General features: G+C 45.1%; 1 protein-coding gene across 1 annotated transcript in view; it reads right to left on the bottom strand.

Moving 5' to 3' along the window:
- The window catches only part of LOC135515392 (NACHT and WD repeat domain-containing protein 2), an 80,686-nt gene that overhangs the window by 46,770 nt on the left and 9,390 nt on the right, over window positions 1-24,526 (bottom strand). Inside the window, exon 2 of the mRNA XM_064939063.1 lies at window positions 5,923-6,011. Coding sequence (XP_064795135.1) covers window positions 5,923-6,011 — 89 coding nt within the window. The remainder of the gene's footprint in view (window positions 1-5,922; window positions 6,012-24,526) is intronic.

Here is a 24,526-nt window from a genome sequence, read left to right as displayed (position 1 = left end):
GTTTTGGATCAATGTCTTGCTGCATGACCCAGCTGCTCTCCAGCTTCAGCTCACAGACGGATGGCCTGACATTCTCCTGTTGATTTCTCTGATGCAGAGCAGAATTCATGGTTCCTTCTATTAAGGCAAGTCGTCCAGGTCCTGAGGCAGCAAAGCATCCTCAAACCATCACACTACCACCAGCATGCTACTGAACCACCACCAGGTTCTTACTGTGGAATGCAGGGTTTGGTTTTCGCCAGACATAATGGGACCCATCTCGTCCAAAAAGTGGACTCCAGTTTGCCAAAAAGCACCTGGATGATCATCAAGACTCTCGGGAAGGATGTTCTATCGACAGATGAGTCAAAAGTTTTTGAACGACATGGGTCCCATCGTGCCGAGCGAAAACCAAACACTGGAATGGAAATACGTTCTAGACCGTCTGATTTGTCCCAGAAACCGATGTGGTTGGGCCACATACATTGGCTTTGATACTCTGATTGGTTCGAGATGATCCAATCGCTGATAACGTTGTTTTGTACAACGCCACAAAGGACAGTCTCAGACTGACATAGAGCAGAATTCAGTTTGAGTCGTCAGGCAAATGTCTTCTTGCTGGTCTGGAACAAAAGCCAGCACACCCTATTGTAATGTTTTCCAGAGAAGAGGCCTTGTGATTTACTCAGGTGTCTATCAATGACAACCCTAGTAGTTTAACAAAAAACACACCCAACGCTTCAGGACACTCAATGTTTAGTACTTTCAAAAGGGTGAGCTGTTGACTATCAAACCATACAGCCTCAGCAGGTCATTTGCATGAAGTCATGCTGGTAGCACTTCGGGAACCATTTCTGAGGTCACTCGGCCCCACAAAGCATCACGTCGGATATCAAAGGGAAAAGCTTGACAAATCATCCAAGAACAATCTCAGAAAAATCGGACCGCGTCTTTACTCCAGGGGCTCTCCTGGATTTGTTTAACAAACATCTTTTGATAAAATCTCTCTGCGCAGTGCCACACCAGCCATTTGCAATGTAAATGATCCCAGATCGGTGAGAGCCATGGGGAAAATGGGGCTAATTCATTCAGGGTAGGGAGAAACAACAAAGGGAAGAGACACACACACACGCACGCACACACACACACACGCACGCACGCACGCACGCACACACGCACACACGCACACACACACACACACACACACACACACACACACACACACACACACACACACACACACACACACACACACACACACACACACACACACACACACACACACACACACACACACACACACACACACACACACACACACACACACGCACACACTTATCAAAGAGAGATATCCTGCAGCATTCACCATCCATCCTTATCTCTACTGCCCTTCTGTCTGCCTTAAAGAGACAGGGCCCCTGTGTTCAGCTCACTCGTGGGACCCTTCAAGGCATGTTGCTGAGTTTGCGTCTGCTTTCATCATTGGGCCAGACAAGACAGTGATTTAAATAATATTAAACCTCTTTTCGATCAATATTGAAAGCCTGGTTTGAGGGGATATTAGTGGTGCGCGGGTCAGCTGTTTGTTTGCCAGCAATTGCTAATAACCCATCAGCAACCACCTGACTAGATGTGATGAAGTGACAATCTGAGGGCTGTACCCAACCCTAACCTGCTAATGTAGAACAAGCGCTGTAGGCTACAGTCAGAGATTGCGTAACGATATTTTGACAGGGAGTGCATTTTTTGTTGTTGTTGCCTAATTTGGATGTTTCTGCTTATAATTTCCGACATTCCGGTAGGCTATTTGATAGTCAACTTGTCTATAATTAGGGATTGATCGAAATTTACAAAATGGATACGTGGAGGCTGAGATACAACCTCCTATAGCTCATCTATCAGAGACTGAGATACAACCTTCTATAGCTCATCTATCAGAGGCTGAGATACAACCTCCTATAGCTCATCTATCAGAGGCTGAGATACAACCTCCTATAGCTCATCTATCAGAGACTGAGATACAACCTCCTATAGCCCATCTATCAGAGGCTGAGATACAACCTCCTGTAGCTCATCTATCAGAGGCTGAGATACAACCTCCTGTAGCTCATCTATCAGAGGCTGAGATACAACCTCCTATAGCTCATCTATCAGAGGCTGAGGTACAACCTCCTATAGCTCATCTATCAGAGGCTGAGATACAACCTCCTATAGCTCATCTATCAGAGGCTGAGATACAACCTTCTGTTGCCAAGGAGACAATTTTTTTCCAATTTTATTTAACCTTTATTTAACTAGGCAAGTCAGTTAAGAACAAATTCTTATTTTCAATGACGGCCTAGGAACAGTGGGTTAACTGCCTGTTCAGGGGCAGAACGACAGACTTGTACCTTGTCAGCTCGGGGATATGAACTTGCAACCTTTCGGTTACTAGTCCAACGCTCTAACCACTAGGCTACCCTGCCGCCCAATAAAGAGAAGTATGCTAATTCTGTCACTATCAATTGATTAAGCTACTTGTACTTTCTTTACAACAGAATATGTTTAAACCCAGACAGCTATTAGGGAAACTCTTCTCTTGTTGGGTTAAACCATGGAAGAAGAGCAGTTAAAGTCTGCTCTGTCTGGGGTGGAAAGGTAGGTCCTACTCTGTCTGGGGTGGGAAGGTAGGTCCTACTCTGTCTGGGGTGGAAAGGTAGGTCTGCTCTGTCTGGGGTGGGAAGGTAGGTCCTACTCTGTCTGGGGTGGAAAGGTAGGTCTACTCTGTCTGGGGTGGAAAGGTAGGTCTACTCTGTCTGGGGTGGAAAGGTAGGTCTACTCTGTCTGGGGTGGAAAGGTAGGCCTACTCTGTCTGGGGTGGAAAGGTAGGTCTACTCTGTCTGGGGTGGAAAGGTAGGTCCTACTCTGTCTGGGGTGGAAAGGTAGGTCCTACTCTGTCTGGGGTGGAAAGGTAGGTCTACTCTGTCTGGGGTGGAAAGGTAGGTCTGCTCTGTCTGGGGTGGAAAGGTAGGTCTACTCTGTCTGGGGTGGAAAGGTAGGTCTACTCTGTCTGGGGTGGAAAGGTAGGCCTACTCTGCCTGGGGTGGAAAGGTAGGTCTACTCTGTCTGGGGTGGAAAGGTAGGTCCTACTCTGTCTGGGGTGGAAAGGTAGGTCTACTCTGTCTGGGGTGGAAAGGTAGGTCTGCTCTGTCTGGGTGGAAAGGTAGGCCTACTCTGTCTGGGGTGGAAAGGTAGGCCTACTCTGTCTGGGGTGGAAAGGTAGGTCTACTCTGTCTGGGGTGGAAAGGTAGGTCCTACTCTGTCTGGGGTGGAAAGGTAGGTCTACTCTGTCTGGGGTGGAAAGGTAGGTCCTACTCTGTCTGGGGTGGAAAGGTAGGCCTACTCTGTCTGGGGTGGAAAGGTAGGCCTACTCTGTCTGGGGTGGAAAGGTAGGTCCTACTCTGTCTGGGGTGGAAAGGTAGGTCCTACTCTGTCTGGGGTGGAAAGGTAGGTTCTACTCTGTCTGGGGTGGAAAGGTAGGTTCTACTCTGTCTGGGGTGGAAAGGTAGGTCCTACTCTGTCTGGGGTGGGAAGATAGACCTAACTTTTGAAAGTACCATGCTCAGATTCCTAATGACATGTCAGATTGAATTATGTGCAAACAGTGACATTTTTGTTGAAAACAAGACACACTGATTTGGCATTGAAACAATAGGATAAGACGACACATAGACTTGTCTCTCTGTCCATTCTTAGCCTGTAATTCCAGTCATTTGTGTGGTATTAAAAAATATTCTGCTCATATGTAAAATTATGTAAAATTGCATGAAATGTTTATAGAAGGTTATTTCTTTTTGGATCTGCTTTGACTATAAAGGATATTTTTCCACCTCTACTCTTGTCGACGGTGGTCTGCTGACCCACGACCTTCTGGCCTCCACCACTTGTGCGCTTTCAAAATTCCTGCTTTCCATGTAAATGCTTACAGGACGAAGACCAGTTTTCTAAAACTGCATGTCTAAGGCTCCGGTCTGTCCATGAAGTGACAGTTTTATTGTGGGTATATAGGGAGGGTCAAACATTTTAAACGTTCAGGGAGGATTTAGGTAAAATATATTGTGCTGAAAGGAGGGACTTTTCATTTCAGAGAGGTCCAATTTCCTCCATGTAACCCTTATTATAAATAATGTTAACTCCTGTAGGTACAAGCGACTTCTCTTCTGTCAATACGTTGACCTAGAAGAATAAATCATTCCTTGCTCACCAGAATAATGTCATAAAGGATAGAATGAATACTTCAATGTAGTTTATGCCGGTAAAGTTCTCTGTCATCTCTGCTTATTTCTGTCATCTCTGCTTATTTCTGTCATCTCTGCTTCTTTCTGTCATCTCTGCTTATTTCTGTCATCTCTGCTTATTTCTGTCATCTCTGCTTCTTTCTGTCATCTCTGCTTATTTCTGTCATCTCTGCTTCTTTCTGTCATCTCTGCTTATTTCTGTCATCTCTGCTTCTCTCTGTCATCTCTGCTTCTCTCTGTCATCTCTGCTTATTTCTGTCATCTCTGCTTATTTCTGTCATCTCTGCTTCTCTCTGTCATCTCTGCTTATTTCTGTCATCTCTGCTTATTTCTGTCATCTCTGCTTATTTCTGTCATCTCTGCTTCTCTCTGTCATCTCTGCTTATTTCTGTCATCTCTGCTTATTTCTGTCATCTCTGCTTCTTCTTATTTCTGTCATCTCTGCTTTTTTTTTCTGTGCTAAATGTTAGTTTAGTTTGACCAGTAAGTAAATAGAAACTGTGAAAACAACCGTCATGTTTCTGGTAAGACTTCAGTTCGGCCCAGATGCATATTTTACGTGGTTGAAATGCTACAGTGCCCTCTGAAAGTATTCAGGCCTCTTGACTTTTTCCACATTTTGTTACTTTACAGCCTTATTCTAAAATGGATTAAATAAATGCTTTCCCCTCATCAATCTACACACAATACCCCATAATGGCATCACAATTCCCCAAAATGACAAAGCAAAAACAGGTTTTGAGTTTTCTTTGAAATACTATACGATTTTTACGACGCTGATAAAGACAACAACTTTACAGACGGTCCCTAACTGCCCATTCGCATGCTGTCAAGATGCTGAAAGGAAGAAATCATATTTATCCACTCTTGTTCCTGAGTCAAAATGTACATTTCATGTATCATTTTACTGCAAGAAATGCTTAATTCCGCAGGAGTTAATAAGGACTATGTGAGAGGTTGTAGACCTTCAGTCAGTGTCCAGATTTCAGTTTCCATTTTAACCCATCTGAACAGTAGGCTACAGTTCCCTTAAGGTGCCATAGGCCTATTTGTAGTCCCCCATCTTGATTGTTAAATTCGTTTAGCGCCTCACAATCATCACACATAAAAATAGGCACCGCCATCATCCTCTTTTACCCCTTAAAATCCTTCCCAAACATTACTGTTCTGAGCCTCCCTCTTCATTTTCAAATCTCCATTCCACTGCCTTCCTCCTATTGGATTAAACTCTAACATTGCATCCGTGGATCAATGTTAACTTTTTCTGCTAGTTCCCAAAAGCATTTTTGCAATTGGCTGTTAGGTTTGCGTAAAGGTAGGCCCTAAAGCTTAATGGCAGACAGCCGAAAAATAAAAACAAATAAGCCTAAAAATAATCTAAGAAAAACCTCAACGTAGCCTATAGATATAAATTGCACAAGATTGATACATTCCTGATTTTTTTTTATGTATTGTTTTTTTCTTTCTTCTACTCGAACCGCAAACAACCCCCCCCCCCCTTTCATCCACACAATATTTCATGACCCTAAATCCGCCGCTCTGCGGATATATCCACAGGGGGTTGAAGGTTATGAGTTAACCTGAGCATCACTTGGGTGTTGTTTAAAAAAACATCTTTCTTACACTGCAAGACAGACAAAGAGGAAAAAGGGCCGTTTAATGTTACCTGGAACTCAATCCCATAATTCTCTCTGCAGAAGTCCCGTAGTTTGGGGTAGACATGCTCTTTCAGTGCGTTCCTCTCCGCTTCTGTGTCTGAAAACAAGACGACAGCGAGAACACATTGATTAGTATCAGGGATTGACACATTGATAAGTATGAATGAAGTGCTCTCTCACTGTATGATACATACATTCAGTACATACTGGTCACAACATTGACCCGGGAAATAATGAATATACACTGAGTGTACAAAACATTAAGAACACCTGCTCTTTCCATAACATAGACTGACCAGGTGAATGCTATGATCCTTTATTGATGTCACTTGTTAAATCCTCTTCAATTAGTGTAGCTGAAGGGGAGGAGACGGGTTAAAGATGAAGGGGAGGAGACCAGGTTAAAGATGAAGGGGAGGAGACCAGGTTAAAGATGAAGGGGAGGAGACAGGTTAAAGATGAAGGGGAGGAGACAGGTTAAAGATGAAGGGGAGGAGACCAGGTTAAAGATGAAGGGGAGGAGACCTGGTTAAAGATGAAGGGGAGGAGACGGGTTAAAGATGAAGGGGAGGAGACCTGGTTAAAGATGAAGGGGAGGAGACAGGTTAAAGATGAAGGGGAGGAGACAGGTTAAAGATGAAGGGGAGGAGACCAGGTTAAAGATGAAGGGGAGGAGACAGGTTAAAGATGAAGGGGAGGAGACAGGTTAAAGATGAAGGGGAGGAGTCAGGTTAAAGAAAGATGTTGAAGCTTTCATACAATTGAGACATGCATTGTGTCTGTGTGCCATTCAGAGGGTGAATGTGCAGGACAAAATAAATAAGTGCTTTTGAACAGGGTTTGGTAGTAGGTGCCAGGCGCACCCGGCTTTTGTCAAGAACTGCAACGCTGCTGGGGTTTTCACACTGTGTATCAAGTTCCCCCGTGTGTATGAAGAATGGTCCACCACATCCAGCCAAATGGACACAACTGTGGGAAGCATGGGAGTCAACATCCCTGTGGAACGCTTCGACACCTTGTAGATTCCATGCCCCGACGAATTGAGGCTGTTCTGAGAGCAACTGAAGGTGTTCCTAATGTTTTGTACACTCAGTGTAATACCCGTTACATTAAAAGGCTATATCCTTCACTCGGAAAGATGACATCATCATAACGTGCCAACTTCCCACTTTACATACCTCAACATCAACAGTAGCTAAATCTGCCAAGATTGCCATCATTGGCTCTTCGCAAATTATAGTTGTGAGTGTACAAATTGAGACAAAGAGACAAAAAAATGGCTCATGGCGTCATCTTTCTGAATGAAAAACACTGAGTGGAATAAACTGTATGTAGGGTACGTAGTATAGTTAGGGTGGGAAGGGTATCTTAGACTAGTGACTCTATGGGTCATTGTTCTATTCCACTTTCATTCCTCATCTCTCCTTCTGTCTTTCTCTCCTTCCCACGGCCCACCCCTGGGTTACAATAATTGGATAGGACAGAGCCCGTCCAGTCTCTCTCTCTCGCTCTCTCGCTCTCTCTCTCTCTTTCTCTCTCTCTTTCTCTCTCTCTCTCTCTTGCTCTCTCTCTCTCTCTCTCTCTCTCTCTCTCTCTCTCTCTCTCTCTCTCTCTCTCTCTCTCTCTCTCTCTCTCTCTCTCTTCTCTCTCTCTCTCTCTCTCTCTCTCTCTCTCTCTCTCTCTCTCTCTCTCTTCTCTCTCTCTCTCTCTCTCTCTCTCTCTCTCTCTCTCTCTCTCTCTCTCTCTCTCTCTCTCTCTCTTTCCGGAGGGGGATAGGTCTGGATGGACAGCCAGTTAAAAACAGAACGTGCCCAGGAGAAGAACAGTCCCCGTGATGATGGAACACATCAAACACAACTGTGTCACACTCAAATATGTCCCCTGCTCAAGACTGGTTCGTGCTACAAAACTAGGACATTATTTTTAGGGTTAGATCATTTTTGGGGGGCTTTTGGATGACACAGGCTTCTTTTCTGTTATAAAATATGTGCATTTCTAAAAACGCAAGCTATGTACTAAACACTCTATAATTTCCTAGCTGAACTAGAGTTACATTGCATTCAGAAAGAATACAAACCCCTTGATTTATTCAACATTTTGTTAAAGTTACAGCCTGAATTCAAAATGGATTACATTTATTTTTTTCCTTTCCACCATCTACACCCCATAATGATAAAGTTATTATGTTTTAAACATGTGTTTAGGAATATTTGCAAATGTATTGAAAATGAAATACAGAAATATCTCATTTGTCACACCCTGATCTGTTTCACCTGTCCTTGTGATTGTCTCCATCCCCCTCCAGGAGAATCTTGTTATCCCAGGTGTATATATCCCTGTGTTTCCTGTCTCTCTTTGCCAGTGTATTTATCCCTGTGTTTCCTGTCTCTCTTTGCCAGTGTATTTATCCCTGTGTTTCCTGTCTCTTTTTGCCAGTGTATTTATCCCTGTGTTTCCTGTCTCTCTTTGCCAGTGTATTTATCCCTGTGTTTCCTGTCTCTTTTTGCCAGTGTATTTATCCCTGTGTTTCCTGTCTCTCGTTGCCAGTGTATATATCCCTGTGTTTCCTGTCTCTCTTTGCCAGTGTATATATCCCTGTGTTTCCTGTCTCTCTTTGCCAGTGTATTTATCCCTGTGTTTCCTGTCTCTCTGTACCAGTGTATTTATCCCTGTGTTTCCTGTCTCTCTTTGCCAGTGTATTTATCCCTGTGTTTCCTGTCTCTCTTTGCCAGTGTATTTATCCCTGTGTTTCCTGTCTCTTTTTGCCAGTGTATTTATCCCTGTGTTTCCTGTCTCTCTTTGCCAGTGTATTTATCCCTGTGTTTCCTGTCTCTCTTTGCCAGTTCGTCTTGTATGTTCCAAGTCAACCAGCGTGGTTTTCTCGTGCTCCTGCCTTTTCTATTCTCTATTCTATTTTTTTTTCTCGAGCCTGCCTGCCCTGACCTCGAGCCTGCCCTGACCTCGAGCCTGCCCTGACCTCGAGCCTGCCCTGACCTCGAGCCTGCCTGCCCTGACCTCGAGCCTGCCCTGACCTCGAGCCTGCCCTGACATCGAGCCTGCCTGCCCTGACCTCGAGCCTGCCTTCCCTGACCTCGAGCCTGCCCTGACCTGACCTCGAGCCTGCCCTGACATCGAGCCTGCCTGCCCTGACCTCGAGCCTGCCTGCCCTGACCTCGAGCCTGCCCTGACATCGAGCCTGCCTGCCCTGACCTCGAGCCTGCCCTGACCTCGAGCCTGCCTGCCCTGACCTCGAGCCTGCCCTGACCTCGAGCCTGCCCTGACCTCGAGCCTGCCCTGATCTCGAGCCTGCCTGCCCTGACCTCGAGCCTGCCCTGACCTCGAGCCTGCCTGCCCTGACCTCGAGCCTGCCCCGCCCTCGAGCCTGCCCTGACCTCGAGCCTGCCCTGACCTCGAGCCTGCCTGCCCTGACCTCGAGCCTGCCCTGACCTCGAGCCTGCCCTGACATCGAGCCTGCCTGCCCTGACCTCGAGCCTGCCTTCCCTGACCTCGAGCCTGCCCTGACCTGACCTCGAGCCTGCCCTGACATCGAGCGTGCCTGCCCTGACCTCGAGCCTGCCTGCCCTGACCTCGAGCCTGCCCTGACCTCGAGCCTGCCTTCCCTGACCTCGAGCCTGCCCTGACCTCGAGCCTGCCCTGACCTCGAGCCTGCCTGCCCTGACCTCGAGCCTGCCCTGACCTCGAGCCTGCCCTGACCTCGAGCCTGCCTGCCCTGACCTCGAGCCTGCCTGCCACTCTGTACCTCCTGGACTCTGAACTGGTTTTGACCTTTTGCCTGTCCATGACATACCCTTTTGGATGTAATAAATATCAAAGACTCAAACCATCTGTCTCCCGTGTCTGCATCTGGGTCTCGCCTTAATCTCTTATATAATTTACATAAGCATTTACACCCCTGACTCAATACTTTGTAGAAGCACCTTTGGCGGTGATTACAGCTTTGAGTCATCTTGGGTACGTCTGTATCAGCTTTGAGTCATCTTGGGTATGTCTGTATCAGCTTTGAGTCATCTTGGGTATGTCTGGATCAGTGTAGAGTCATCTTGGGTATGTCTGGATCAGCGTAGAGTCATCTTGGGTATGTCTGTATCAGCTTTGAGTTGTCTTGGGTATGTCTGGATCAGCGTAGAGTCGTCTTGGGTATGTCTGTATCAGCTTTGAGTCATCTTGGGTATGTCTGTATCAGCTTTGAGTCGTCTTGGGTATGTCTGTATCAGCTTTGAGTCATCTTGGGTATGTCTGTATCAGCTTTGAGTCGTCTAGGGTATGTCTGTATCAGCTTTGAGTCATCTTGGGTATGTCTGTATCAGCTTTGAGTCATCTTGGGTATGTCTGGATCAGTGTAGAGTCATCTTGGGTATGTCTGGATCAGCGTAGAGTCATGTCTTGGCTTCAGCGAGGCCACTCATAGACTTTCACATTCTTGTTTTGAAACCATTCCAGGGTTGTTTTGGCTGTATGCTTGGGGTCATTGTCCTGTTGGAACGTAAATCTTTGCCCGAGTCTAAGGTTGATTGCACTCCGAAGCAAGTCCTCATCAAGGGTTTGCCTGTATTTGGCTCCATTTATTGTTCCCTCTATCTTTATCAGTCTCACTGTCCCTGCCGCTGAAAAGCATCCCCATAACTTGATGCTGCCACCACCATGCTTTACGGTAGGGATGGTGTTAGATGGGTGATGAGCTGTGCCTGGTTTTCTCTAGACATAGCGCTTTGCATTCAGGTGTAAAAGAGTGAACATAATGGCTCATCAGACCACAGAATCCTTTGCCTTATGCTCTCAGAGTCTTTCACGTGACTTTTTACAAACTCCAGGAGTGATGCCTTTTTCTCAGTAGTGGATTCTGTCTGGCCACTTTCCCATAAAGCCCATATTTTTGAAGTGCTGTATAGACTGTTGTCCTTCTGGCAGATTCTCCCATCTCAGCCAAGGAACTCTGAAGTTCTGTCACAGTGGACATTGCGTTCTTGGTCACCTACCTCACCAAGGTTATTCTTGCCCCGTTGGCCAGCTCTAATCAGAGTCTGGGTAGTTCCATATTTTTTGCATTTCCCAATTATGAAGACCACTGTGCTCTTGGAAATGTTCAACACTCTAGAAATTATTTTATACCCTTCCTCAGATACACTACATATACACAAGTATGTGAACACCTCTTCAAATTAGTGGATCGGCTATTTCAGCCACAAACATTGCTCACAGGTGTATAAAATAGAGTACACAGCCAAGCAATCTCCATAGACAAACATTGTCAGTAGAATGGCCTTACTGAAGAGTTCAGTGACTTTCAATGGTGCACCATCAAAAGATGCCACCTTTCCAACAAGTCAGTTTATCAAATTTCTGCCCTGTTAAAGCTACCCAGATCAACAGTAAGTGCTGTTATTGTGAAGTGGAAAGTTCTAGGAGAAACAACGGCTCAGCCGTGAAGTGGTAGACCACACAAGCTCACAGAATATGACCGCAGAGTGTTGAAGCACGTAAAAATCATCCGTTCTCGGTTGCAACACTCACTACTGAGTTCCAAACTGCCTTTGGACGCAACGTCAACACAATAACTGTTCCGTCGGGAGCTTCATGAGCAGTGGAAACATTCTCTGGAGTGATGAATCACGCTTCACCATCCGACAGTCTGACGGACAAATCTGAGTTTAGTGGATGTCAGGAGAACGCTACCTGCCTCAATGCATAGTGCCAACTGTAAAGTTTGGTGGATGAGGAATAATGGTCTGGGGGCTGTTTTTCATGGTTTGGGCTAGGTCGCTTAGATCCAGTGAAGGGAAATTGTAAACGCTACAGCATACAATGACATTCTAGATGATTCTGTACTTCCTACTTTGTGGCAACAGTTTGGGGAAGAGCCCTTTACTATTTCATCATGACAATGCTCCCCGTGCACAAAGCGAGGTCCATACAGAAATTGTTTTGTCGAGATCGGTGTGGAAGAACTTGACTGGCCTGCACAGATCCCCGACCTCAACCCCATCAAACACCTTGGGATCGGAACGCCGACGTCGAGCCAGGCGTAATCGTTCAACATCGCTGCCCAACTAACGCTCTTGTGACTGAATTGAAGCAAGTCTCGGCAGCAATGTTCCCAACATCAGGTGGAAAGACTTCCCAGAAGAGTGGAAGCTGTTGTAGCAGCAATAAGGGGGACCAACTCCATATTAGTGCTCATGATTTTTGGAATGAGATGTTGGATGAGAAGTAGTCCACCTACGTTTGGTCATGTGGTGTATCATCACAGTTCTATCTCGGACATCGACAGACAATTCCTTGGCCTACATCATATATTTTCTGCTCTGACATGCAATGTCAGCTATGGGACCTTATTAAATAGACAGGTGGGTTTCTTTCTAAATCATGTCCCAAACAATTGAATTGGCCGCAGGTGGAGTCCAATCCAGCTGTAGTGACGTCTCAAGGATTTAAAATAAAACACGTTTTCACTTTGTCATTATGGGTTATTGTGTGCAGGTGGAATAAGGCAAGGTGTGTGAATACACATGTTGCTGATAACAGTAAACCACTGCTCTTTTCCCCCCAGATATGATGAGGTATGGCATGTTGACGTAAGCATGGCACAGAGATGAGCGTGTGTGTAAAGTGTGTGTGACAGACATGGCAGAGCGCCTGTCGTCTTGGAAAACGCATGCGCACACACAGACAGACAGACATGCTGTAGACTCCTCATCCTCATCCACTCATACTCTGACTCTCCTTCTCATCCTCCTCCTCCTCCTCCACCTCCACCTCCACCTCCTCTCCGACTCCTCTTCTCCTACTCAGCCTCTCCCCCTCCTCTCCTCCTCCTCCTCCTCTCCTCGTCCTCCTTCTCCTCCTCCTCTTCCTCTCCTCTTCCTCCTCCTCGCCTCCATCTCTCCTCCTCCTCTCCTCTCCTCTTCCTTCTCACCTCCTCCTACTCTTCTCCTCCTCCTCTCCTCCACCACTCCCCCTCTCATTGTCCTCCTTCTCTCCTCTTCCTTCTCTCCTCCTCCTCCTCTCCTTCTCCTCCCACTCTAACATAATTTCCACAATCCTGTTCCTTCCATTCCATACACAATGTTCACTCTCCTTAGTCCACTCCAGAGTCCCCTGTCCACTCCAGAGCCCAATGTCCACTTCAGAGCTCAATGTCCAAGCCCTACACACTACCCACATAGCAATCATCAAGCTCTACACACTACCCACATAGCAATCATCAAGCCCTACACTCTACCCACACAGCAATCATTAAGCCCTACACTCTACCCACATAGCAATCATCAAGCCCTACACACTACCCACATAGCAATCATCAAGCCCTACACTCTACCCACACAGCAATCATTAAGCCCTACACTCTACCCACATAGCAATCACCATTCAAAGTTTGGACACACCTACTCATTCAAGGGTTTTTCTTTATTTTTACTATGTTGTAGAATAATAGTGCAGACATCAAAACTATGACATAACACATATGGAATCATGTAGTAACCAAAAAAAGTGTTCAACAAATCAAAATATATTTTAGATTATTCAAAGTAGCCACCCTTTGCATTGATGAATGCTTTGCACACTCTTGGCTTTCTCCCAACCATCTTCATGAAGTAGTCACCTGGAATACATTTCAAACATTTCACCCCCCCAGGTGGTGAAGGTAGGAAACAACGCCTCCACTTTGCTGATCCTCAACACAGGGGCGCCACAAGGGTGTGTGCTCGGCCCCCTCCTGTACTCTCTGTTCACCCATGACTGCGTGGCCAAGCACGCCTCCAAGTCAATCGTCAAGTTTTCGGATGACACAACAAGGTGCTATAGCGCCTCAAAATTCTGCTTGGTACCTAAGACCCTCATAAACTTATACAGACGCACCATTGAGAGCACCCTGTAGGGCTGTATCACTGCCTGGTACGACAACTGCACCTACCACAACCGCAGGGCTCACCAGAGGGTGGTGCGGTCCGCCCAACGCATCACAGAGGGCACACTGCCTGCCCTCCAGGACACCTACGGCACCCAATGTCACAGGAAGGCCAAAAAGATCATCAAGGACACCAACTATCCGAGCCATGGCCTGTTCCCCCCACTATCAACCAGAAGGCGAGGTCAGTACAGGTGCATCAAATCTGGGACCGAGAGACTGAAAAAGAGCTTCTATCTCAAGGACATCAGACTGTTAAATAGCCGTCACTAGCTGGCTACCACCCGGTTACTCAACCCTGCACCTTAGAGGCTGCTGCCCTATATACATTGACTTGGAACCACTGGCCACTTTAATAATGGAACACTAGTCACTTTAATAATGTTTACTCGTTTCGTATGTACGGAGATTTACATACACTTAGGTTGGAGTCATTAAAACTCATTTTTCAACCGCTCCACAAATTTCTTGTCAACAAACTATAGTTTTGGCCGTTCGGGTACGCCATGTATTTGAGTCAATTGGAGGTGTACCTGTGGATGTATTTCAAGGCATACCTTCAATCTCAGTGCCTCTTTGCTTCACATCATTGGAAAATCTAAAGAAATCAGCCAAGACCCCAGAAAATAAATTGTAGACCTACACAAGTCTGGTTCATCCTTGGGACCAATTTCCAAACGCCTGAAGGTACCACGTTCATCTGTACAGGCAATAGTACGCAAGTATAAACACCATAGGACCATGCAGCCGTCATACCGCTCAGGAAGGAGACACGTTCTGTCTCCTAGAGATGATCGTACTTTGTTGCGAAATGTGCAAATCATTCCCAGAACAACAGCAAAGGACCTTGAGAAGATGCTGGAGGAAACAGGTACAAAAGTATTTATATCCACAGTAAAACGAGTCCTATATCGACATAACCTGAAAGGCCCCTCAGCAAGGAAGAAGCCAAAACTGCCATAAAAAAGCAAGACTAGGGTTTGCAACTGCACATGGGGACAAAGATGGTACTTTTTGGAGAAAAGTCCTCTGGTCTGATGAAACAAAAATATAACTGTTTGGCCATAATGACCATCTTTATGTTTGGATGAAAAAGGTGGAGGATTGCAAGCCAAAAACCACCATCCCAAACGCAGGGGGGTGGCAGCATCATGTTGTGGGGGTGCTTTGCTGCTGTAGGGACTGGTGCACTTCACAAAATAGATGGCATCATGAGGTAGGAAAATGATGTGGATATATTGAAGCAACATCTCAAGACATCAGTCGGGAAGTTAAAGCTTGGTCGCAAATGGCTTGGTCTATACTATTATTCTGACATTTCACATTCTTAAAATAAAGTGGTGATCCTAACTGTGATCTTAAATGTCAGGAATTGTGAAAAACGGAGTTTAAATGTATTTGGCAATGGTGTTTGTAAACTTCCGACTTCAACTGTATATACTATATTCTATTCTACTGTATTTTAGTCAATGCCACTCTGACGTTGCTCGTCCTAATATTGATATGTTTCTTAATTTCATTATTTTACTTTTAGATTTGTGTGTGTATTGTTGTGAATTGTTAGATACTACTGCACGGTTGGAGCTAGGAACACAAACATTTCACTACACCTGCAATGACATCTGCTAAACATGTGTATGTGACCAATAACACTTTATTTTATTTGACAATGAGACAAAGGACATTAACATGGACATGAACATGGTCATTAACGTGGTCATTAACGTGGACACCACACAGTGATATGACAATGAGACAAAGGACATTAACATGGACATGAACATGGTCATTAACGTGGTCATTAACGTGGACACCACACCACACAGTGATATGACAATGAGACTATGGACATTAACATGGCCATTAACTTTGATCTTAACATGGTCATTAACATGGACAACAAGCAAGACGCACAGAACATTCTCCAAACACCTGACAGGGCCGACATCCCCATTATTTGCAAGAGGAAGCGACGCAGAGGACAAAGAGCCAGATGCCTGGTCAGGACCCAGAAAAGGCTGGTGGGAAAGCTGCCGTTACCGTCAATACTACTCGCCAACGTGCAATCATTGGACAATAAACTAGACGAAGTACGATCACGAATATCCTACCAAAGGGACATCAAAAACTGTAATATCCTATGCTTCACGGAATCGTGGCTGAATGACGACATGGATATTCAGCTAGAGACGCTGCACCGGCAAGATAGAGAGACTGACATGGCGGTCTGTGCATATTTGTAAACAATAGCTGGTGCACGAAATCTAAGGAAGTCTCTAGATTTTCCTCGCCTGAAGTAGAGTATATTGTCATAAATTGCAGGCCACACTACTTGCCTAGAGTTCTCAGCTATAGTTTCGTGGTTGTTTATTCACCACCACAGACAGATGCTGGCACTAAGACAACACTCAGTCAGATGTATGAGAAAACAAGCAAACAAGAAACCACTCACCCAGAGGTGGCGCTCCTAGTGTCCGGAGACTTTAATGAAGGGAAACTTAAATCAATCCTACCAAATTTCTATCAACATGTTAAATGTGCAACCAGAAGGAAAATAATTCTAGATCACATTGTACTCCACACACAGAGATGCGTACAAAGCTCTCCCTCACCCTCCATTTGGTAAATCCGACCAAAACTCTATCCTCCTGATTCCTGCTTACAAGCAAAAATGAAAGCAGGAAGCAGGAAGCAGGAAGCACCAGTAACTTGGTCTATAAAGAAGTGTTCAGATGAAGCAGATGCTAAACTACAGGACTGTTTTGCAGCACAGACTGGAACATGTTCCGGGATTCTTCCAATGGCATTGAGGAGTACACCACATCAGTCACTGGCTTTATCAATAAGTGCATTGAGGACGTCATCCCCACAGTGACTGTATATACAAACCCCAACCAGAAGCCATGGATTACAGGCAACATTCGCACTGAGCTAAAGGGTAGAATTGCCGATTTCAACGTGTGGGACTCTAACCCGGAAGCTGACAAGAAATCCTGCTATGCCCTGCGAGGAATCATCAAACAAGCAAAGTGTCAATACAGGGCTAAGATTGAATCATACTACACCGGCTCCGACGCTCGTCTTATGTGGCAGGGCTTGCAAACTATTACAGACTACAAAGGGAAGCACGGCCGCGAGCTGCCCAGTGACAAGAGCCTACCAGACGAGCTAAATCACTTGCTTCGAGGCAAGCAACACTGGGCATGCATGAGAGCATCAGCTGTTCCGGACGACTGTGTGATCACGCTCACCGTAGCTGACGTGAGTAAGACCTAAACCTCTTTGGGATAGGGGGCAGCATTTTCTCTTTTGGATATATAGCGTGCCCAATTTCAACTTTCTGCTACTCATGCCAAGAATATAAGATATGTATATTATTAGTATATTTGGATGGAAAACACTCTGAAGTTTCTAAAACTGTTTGAATCCTGTCTGTGAGTATAACAGAACTTATGTAGCAGGCAAAACCCCGAGGACTAACCATTCAGAATTTCTTTTTTTGTTGAGGTCACTGTCTATTCAATGAGGTTTCATAGGGGAACTATATTTCTGAGGCACTGGTTTGCAGTTCCTACCGCTACCACTAGATGTCACCAGTCTTTGGAAAATGGCTGAGGTTATTCCTTTGTGAAATGAAGAAGTACGGCCAAATTTTTTCTGGATCAAACGCGCCAAATAAATTAACATTTTGGATATATATGGATGGAATTAATCGAACAAAAGGACCATTTGTGATGTTTATGGGACATATTGGAGTGCCAACAAAAGAAGCTCGTCAAAGGTAAGGCATGATTTATATTTTATTTCTGGGTTTTGTGTAACGCCTGCAGGGTTGAAATATGCTACTCTCTTTGTTTGCTGTTGTGCTATCATCAGATAATAGCATCTTATGCTTTCGCCGAAAAGCCTTTTTAAAATCTGACATGTTGGCTGGATTCACAATGAGTGTAGCTTTAATTTAGTATCTTACATGTGTGATTTAATGAAAGTTTCATTTTTATATCATTTTATTTGAATTTGCCGCTCTGCATTTTCCCTGGCTTTTGGCCAAGTGGGACGCGACTGTCCCCCTATCGTAGAGAAGTTAAACAGGTCAACATACACAAGGCTGCGGGGCCAGACGGATTACCAGGACGTGTGCTCCGGGCATATGCTGACCAACTGGCAGATGTCTTCACTGACATTTTCAACATGTCCCTGATTGAGTCTGTAATACCAACATGTTTAAAGCAGACCACCGTAGTCCCTGTGCCCAAGAACACAAAAGCAACCTGCGTAAATGACTACAGACCCATAGCACTCACGTTCGTAGCCATGAAGTGCTTTGAAAGGTTGGTAATGGCTCACATAAACACCATTATCCCAAAAACCCTAAACCAACTCCAATTTGCATACCGCCCAAACAGATCCACAGATGATGCAATCTCTACTGCACTCCACACTGCCCTTTTCCACCTGGACAAAAGGAATACTTATGTGAGAATGCTATTCACTGACTACAGCTCAGCGTTCAACACCATTGTACCCTCAAAGCTCATCACTAAGCTAAGGATCCTTAGACTAAACACCTCCCTCTGCAGCTGGATCCTGGACTTCCTTACGGGAAGGTGGTGATGGTAGGTAGCAACACACCTGCCATGCTGATCCCTAACACTGCACTCCCCAGGGGTTTGTGCTCAGTCCCCTCCTGAACTCCCTGTTCACCCACGACTGCATGGCCAGGCACGAACTCCAACACCATCATAATGTTTGCAGACAACACAACAGTGGTAGGTCTGATCACCGACAATGACGAGACAGCCTATAGGAAGGAGGTCAGAGACCTGGCTGGGTGGTGCCAGAATAACAACCTCTCCCTCAACGTAACCAAGATTAAGGAGATGATTGTGGACTACAGGAAAATGAGGACCGAGCACGCCCCCATTCTCATCAAAGGGGCTGCAGTGGAGCAGGTTGAGAGCTTCAAGTTCCTTGGTGTCCACATCAACAACAAACTAGAATGGTCCTAACACACCAAGACAGTTGTGAAGAGGGCACGACAAAGCCTATTCCCCCTTCAGGAAACTAAAAATATTTGGCATGGGTCCTGATATCCTCAAAAGGTTCTACAGCTGCAACATCGAGAGCATCCTGACTGGTCGCATCACTGCCTGGTACGGCAATTGTTCGGCCTCTGACTGCGAGGCACTACAATGGGTAGTGCGTACGGCCCAGTACATCACTGGGGCTGAGCTGCCTGCCATCCAGGACCTCGACACCAGGCGGTGTCACAGGAAGGCCCTAAAATGGTCAAAGACCCCAGCAACCCCAGTCACAGACTGTTCTCTCTACATGGGAAGCGGTACCGAAGTCTAGGACGAAAAGGCTCAACAGTGTTTACCCTCAAGCCATAAGACTCCTGAACATGTAATCAAATGTCTACACGGACTATTTACATTGCCCCCCCCCTGCCGCCCCGAACCCCCCCCGCCCCGAACCCCCCCCAACCCTTCTTTTTACGCTGCTGCTACTCTCTGTTTATCTTACTGTATATGCATAGTCACTTTAACTATAAATGCATGTACATACTACCTCAGTTGGGCCGACCAACCAGTGCCCCCGCACATTGGCTAACCGGGCTATCTGCATTGTGTCCCACCACCCGCCAACCCCTCTTTTACGCTACTGCTACTCTCTGTTCATCATATATGCATAGTCACTTTAACCATATCTACATGTACATACTACCTCAATCAGCCTGACTAACCTGTGTTAGTCAGGCTGATTCCGGTAGTATGTACATGTAGATATGGTTTACAGCCTCTTTACTGTTTATAGCCTCTTTACTGTTTATAGCCTCTCTACTGTATATAGCCTCGCTACTGTATATAGCCTCGCAACTGTATATAGCCTCTCTACTGTATATAGCCTCTCTACTGTTTATAGCCTCTCTACTGTTTATAGCCTCTCTACTGTATATAGCCTCTCTACTGTTTATAGCCTCTCTACTGTTTATAGCTTCTCTACTGTTTATAGCCTCTCTACTGTTTATAGCCTCTTTACTGTATATAGCCTCTCTACTGTATATAGCCTCTCTACTGTATATAGCCTCTCTACTGTTTATAGCCTCTCTACTGTTTATAGCCTCTTTACTGTTTATAGCCTCTCTACTGTATATAGCCTCTCTACTGTATATAGCCTCTCTACTGTTTATAGCCTCTCTACTGTATATAGCCTCTCTACTGTTTATAGCCTCGCTACTGTTTATAGCCTCGCTACATTTATAGCCTCGCTACTGTATATAGCCTCGCTACTGATTATAGCCTCGCTACTGTATATAGCCTCGCTACTGATTATAGCCTCGCTACTGTTTATAGCCTCGCTACTGTATATAGCCTCGCTACTGATTATAGCCTCGCTACTGTATATAGCCTCGCTACTGATTATAGCCTCGCTACTGTATATAGCCTCGCTACTGATTATAGCCTCGCTACTGTATATAGCCTCGCTACTGTATATAGCCTCGCTACTGATTATAGCCTCGCTACTGTTTATAGCCTCGCTACTGTTTATAGCCTCGATACTGTTATAGCCTCGCTATTGTTTATAGCCTCGCTACATTGATAGCCTCGCTACTGTTTATAGCCTCGCTACATTTATAGCCTCGCTACTGTTTATAGCCTCGCTACATTTATAGCCTCGCTACTGTATATAGCCTCGCTACATTTATAGCCTCGCTACTGTTTATAGCCTCGCTACTGTTTATAGCCTCGCTACTGTTTATAGCCTCGCTACTGTTTATAGCCTCGCTACTGTTTATAGCCTCGCTACATTTATAGCCTCGCTACTGTTTATAGCCTCGCTACATTTATAGCCTCGCTATTGTTTATAGCCTCGCTACATTTATAGCCTCGCTACTGTTTATAGCCTCGCTACATTTATAGCCTCGCTACTGTTTATAGCCTCACTACTGTTTATAGCCTCGCTACATTTATAGCCTCACTACTGTTTATAGCCTCGCTACATTTATAGCCTCGCAACTGTATATAGCCTCTCTACTGTATATAGCCTCTCTACTGTTTATAGCCTCTCTACTGTTTATAGCCTCTCTACTGTTTATAGCCTCTTTACTGTTTATAGCCTCTTTACTGTATATAGCCTCTCTACTGTATATAGCCTCTCTACTGTTTATAGCCTCTCTACTGTTTATAGCCTCTTTACTGTTTATAGCCTCTCTACTGTTTATAGCCTCTCTACTGTATATAGCCTCTCTACTGTTTATAGCCTCGCTACTGTTTATAGCCTCGCTACATTTATAGCCTCGCTACTGTATATAGCCTCGCTACTGATTATAGCCTCGCTACTGTATATAGCTTCGCTACTGATTATAGCCTCGCTACTGTTTCTAGCCTCGCTACTGTATATAGCCTCGCTACTGATTATAGCCTCGCTACTGTATATAGCCTCGCTACTGATTATAGCCTCGCTACTGTATATAGCCTCGCTACTGATTATAGCCTCGCTACTGTATATAGCCTCGCTACTGTATATAGCCTCGCTACTGATTATAGCCTCGCTACTGTTTATAGCCTCGCTACTGTTTATAGCCTCGATACTGTTATAGCCTCGCTATTGTTTATAGCCTCGCTACATTGATAGCCTCGCTACTGTTTATAGCCTCGCTACATTTATAGCCTCGCTACTGTTTATAGCCTCGCTACATTTATAGCCTCGCTACTGTATATAGCCTCGCTACATTTATAGCCTCGCTACTGTTTATAGCCTCGCTACTGTTTATAGCCTCGCTACTGTTTATAGCCTCGCTACTGTTTATAGCCTCGCTACTGTTTATAGCCTCGCTACATTTATAGCCTCGCTACTGTTTATAGCCTCGCTACATTTATAGCCTCGCTATTGTTTATAGCCTCGCTACATTTATAGCCTCGCTACTGTTTATAGCCTCGCTACATTTATAGCCTCGCTACTGTTTATAGCCTCACTACTGTTTATAGCCTCGCTACATTTATAGCCTCACTACTGTTTATAGCCTCGCTACATTTATAGCCTCGCTATTGTTTATAGCCTCGCTACATTTATAGCCTCGCTACTGTTTATAGCCTCGCTACATTTATAGCCTCGCTACTGTTTATAGCCTCGCTACATTTATAGCCTCGCTACTGTATATAGACTCGCTACATTTATAGCCTCGCTACATTTATAACCTCGCTACTGTTTATAGCCTCGCTACTGTTTGTAGCCTCACTACATTTATAGCCTCGCTACTGTTTGTAGCCTCACTACATTTTTAGCCTCTCTACTGTTTATAGCCTCGCTACTGTTTATAGACTCGCTACATTTATAGCCTCGCTACATTTATAGCCTCTCTACTGTTTATAGCCTCTCTACTGTTTATAGCCTCGCTACATTTATAGCCTCGCTACATTTATAGCCTCTCTACTGTTTATAGCCTCGCTACATTTATAGCCTCGCTACTGTTTATAGCCTCTCTACTGTTTATAGCCTCGCTACATTTATAGCCTCGCTACATTTATAGCCTCGCTACTGTTTATAGCCTGCATTTACTGTTGTTTTATTTCTTTACTTACCTATTGTTCACCTAATATCTTTTTTGCACTATTGGTTAGAGCCTGTAAGTCAGCATTTCACTGTAAGTTGTACCTGTTGTATTCAGCGCATGTGACAAATAAACTTTGATTTGAGAGTTTCTAGTTTGAGAAACAGACGCCTCACAAGTCCTCAAATGGCAGCTTATTTAAATAGTACCCGCAAAAGTCTCAACGGCAATAGTGAAGAGGTGACTCGGGGTTGCTGGCCTTCTAGGCAGAGTTCCTCTCTCCAGTGTCTGTGTTCTTTTGCCCATCTTAATGTTTTATTTTTTTGGGCCAGTCAGAGATATGGCTTTTTCTTTGTAACTCTGCCTAGAAGGCCAGCATCCCGGTGTCGCCTCTTCATTGAGACTGGCGTTGAGACTGGTGTTGAGACTGGTGTTTTGCGGATACAATTTAATGTGACCCCAAACTTTTGAACGGTAGTGTATGTGGATAATTTACAAAGGTAAGCACATTTAACAGTTAGGATCTTGATTATCGACCTAATTAAGTTGGGGTTTCTTCTCGCCTCGCTTGTCTTAGACAATTAAGGCAAGAGCAGTTTTTTCATCTCCTAACTCTGCTGCTGCCACTGTCACGGTTTTCTTGTGGTGAAGGAGAGTCGGACCAAAATGCGGCGTGGTGATTTAGATACATCTTTAATGATGATGATGAAACAAGATCGATACAAAAAAAACAATAAACGTAACGTGAAAACCGAAACAGCCTAAACTGGTGCAAACTAACACAGGAACAAGGAACAATCACCCACAAAACCCAACACCAAACAGGCTACCTAAATATGGTTCCCAATCAGAGACAATGACTAACACCTGCCTCTGATTGAGAACCATATCAGGCCAAACACAGAAACTAGACACACAACAAAGAATGCCCACTCAGATCACACCCTGTCCAAACAAAACATAGAAATATACAAAGCAAACTATGGTCAGGGTGTGACAGCCACATTGTCCTCAACACCAATATGCTGGGTAACTTTGCTATTAAGCACATAGAAACATGGTCTAGGAAAAAGCGGCAATTCACCAGAGCAATGATGTTTCAGAACCACTGCTATCCAATGTTGGTGAAAGCACATTTTTGGAGAAAGCACATTTGTGTTACACCATATGTAATATAACCGTATTCGATTTTAATAGCACGTCTTAGAGTGATGGACTGGGCCTCACGGCCTCCACAATAGATCAGTCCACCCAGACAGGCCTCTACAATGGATCAGTCCACTCAGACAGGCCTCTACAATGGATCAGTCCACTCAGACAGGCCTCTACGATGGATCAGTCCACTCAGACAGGCCTCTACAATGGATCAGTCCACTCAGACAGGCCTCTACGATGGATCAGTCCACTCAGACAGGCCTCTACAATGGATCAGTCCACTCAGACAGGCCTCTACAATGGATCAGTCCACTCAGACAGGCCTCTACGATGGATCAGTCCCCTCAGACAGGCCTCTACAATGGATCAGTCCACTCAGACAGGCCTCTACAATGGATCAGTCCCCTCAGACAGGCCTCTACAATGGATCAGTCCACTCAGACAGGCCTCTACAATGGATCAGTCCACATAGACAGGCCTCTACGATGGATCAGTCCACTCAGACAGGCATGAATCAAACAGGTGTCTTGCACATGAATTTTAAAAAAGAATGTTTTTGCTACTGCTCCACTGAAGAAATCTTGGTCGACCAACAGCCTATCGACCAAACAATAGACCATTCGACAGAATGGGGTCGCCCCAAACAGTTTACATACACACTGTCTGACACAGATGTCATAGACACAGAGCGTCTGATTCCAATTTCTATTGATTGTAAATGAAGTTCGTTTTGCTGTGTGTTTGTTCATTCATTATCAATCTGATGAAGGCTTTGGAAGAGCATAAACATTCACGAGGAAACATGCCACTGTATCACACTCTAAACTCTACCGGACTCTATAATGCCCTTCGTAATATCAGCACCAACACTGGACAAGCTCTCTAGGTCCTCATTGTACCTGTGTTTAACTAGCTCTGGAAAGATATGTCTATGGGAGAGAGTGGAGAGAGAGAGAAATGGGGGGGGGGGTTGGGG

This window comes from Oncorhynchus masou, chromosome 27 (assembly GCF_036934945.1).
Source record: "Oncorhynchus masou masou isolate Uvic2021 chromosome 27, UVic_Omas_1.1, whole genome shotgun sequence".
NCBI lineage: Eukaryota > Metazoa > Chordata > Actinopteri > Salmoniformes > Salmonidae > Oncorhynchus > Oncorhynchus masou.
The sequence above is the reverse complement of the archived record's forward strand: the minus strand, read 5'-3'. Positions and strand labels throughout refer to the sequence as shown.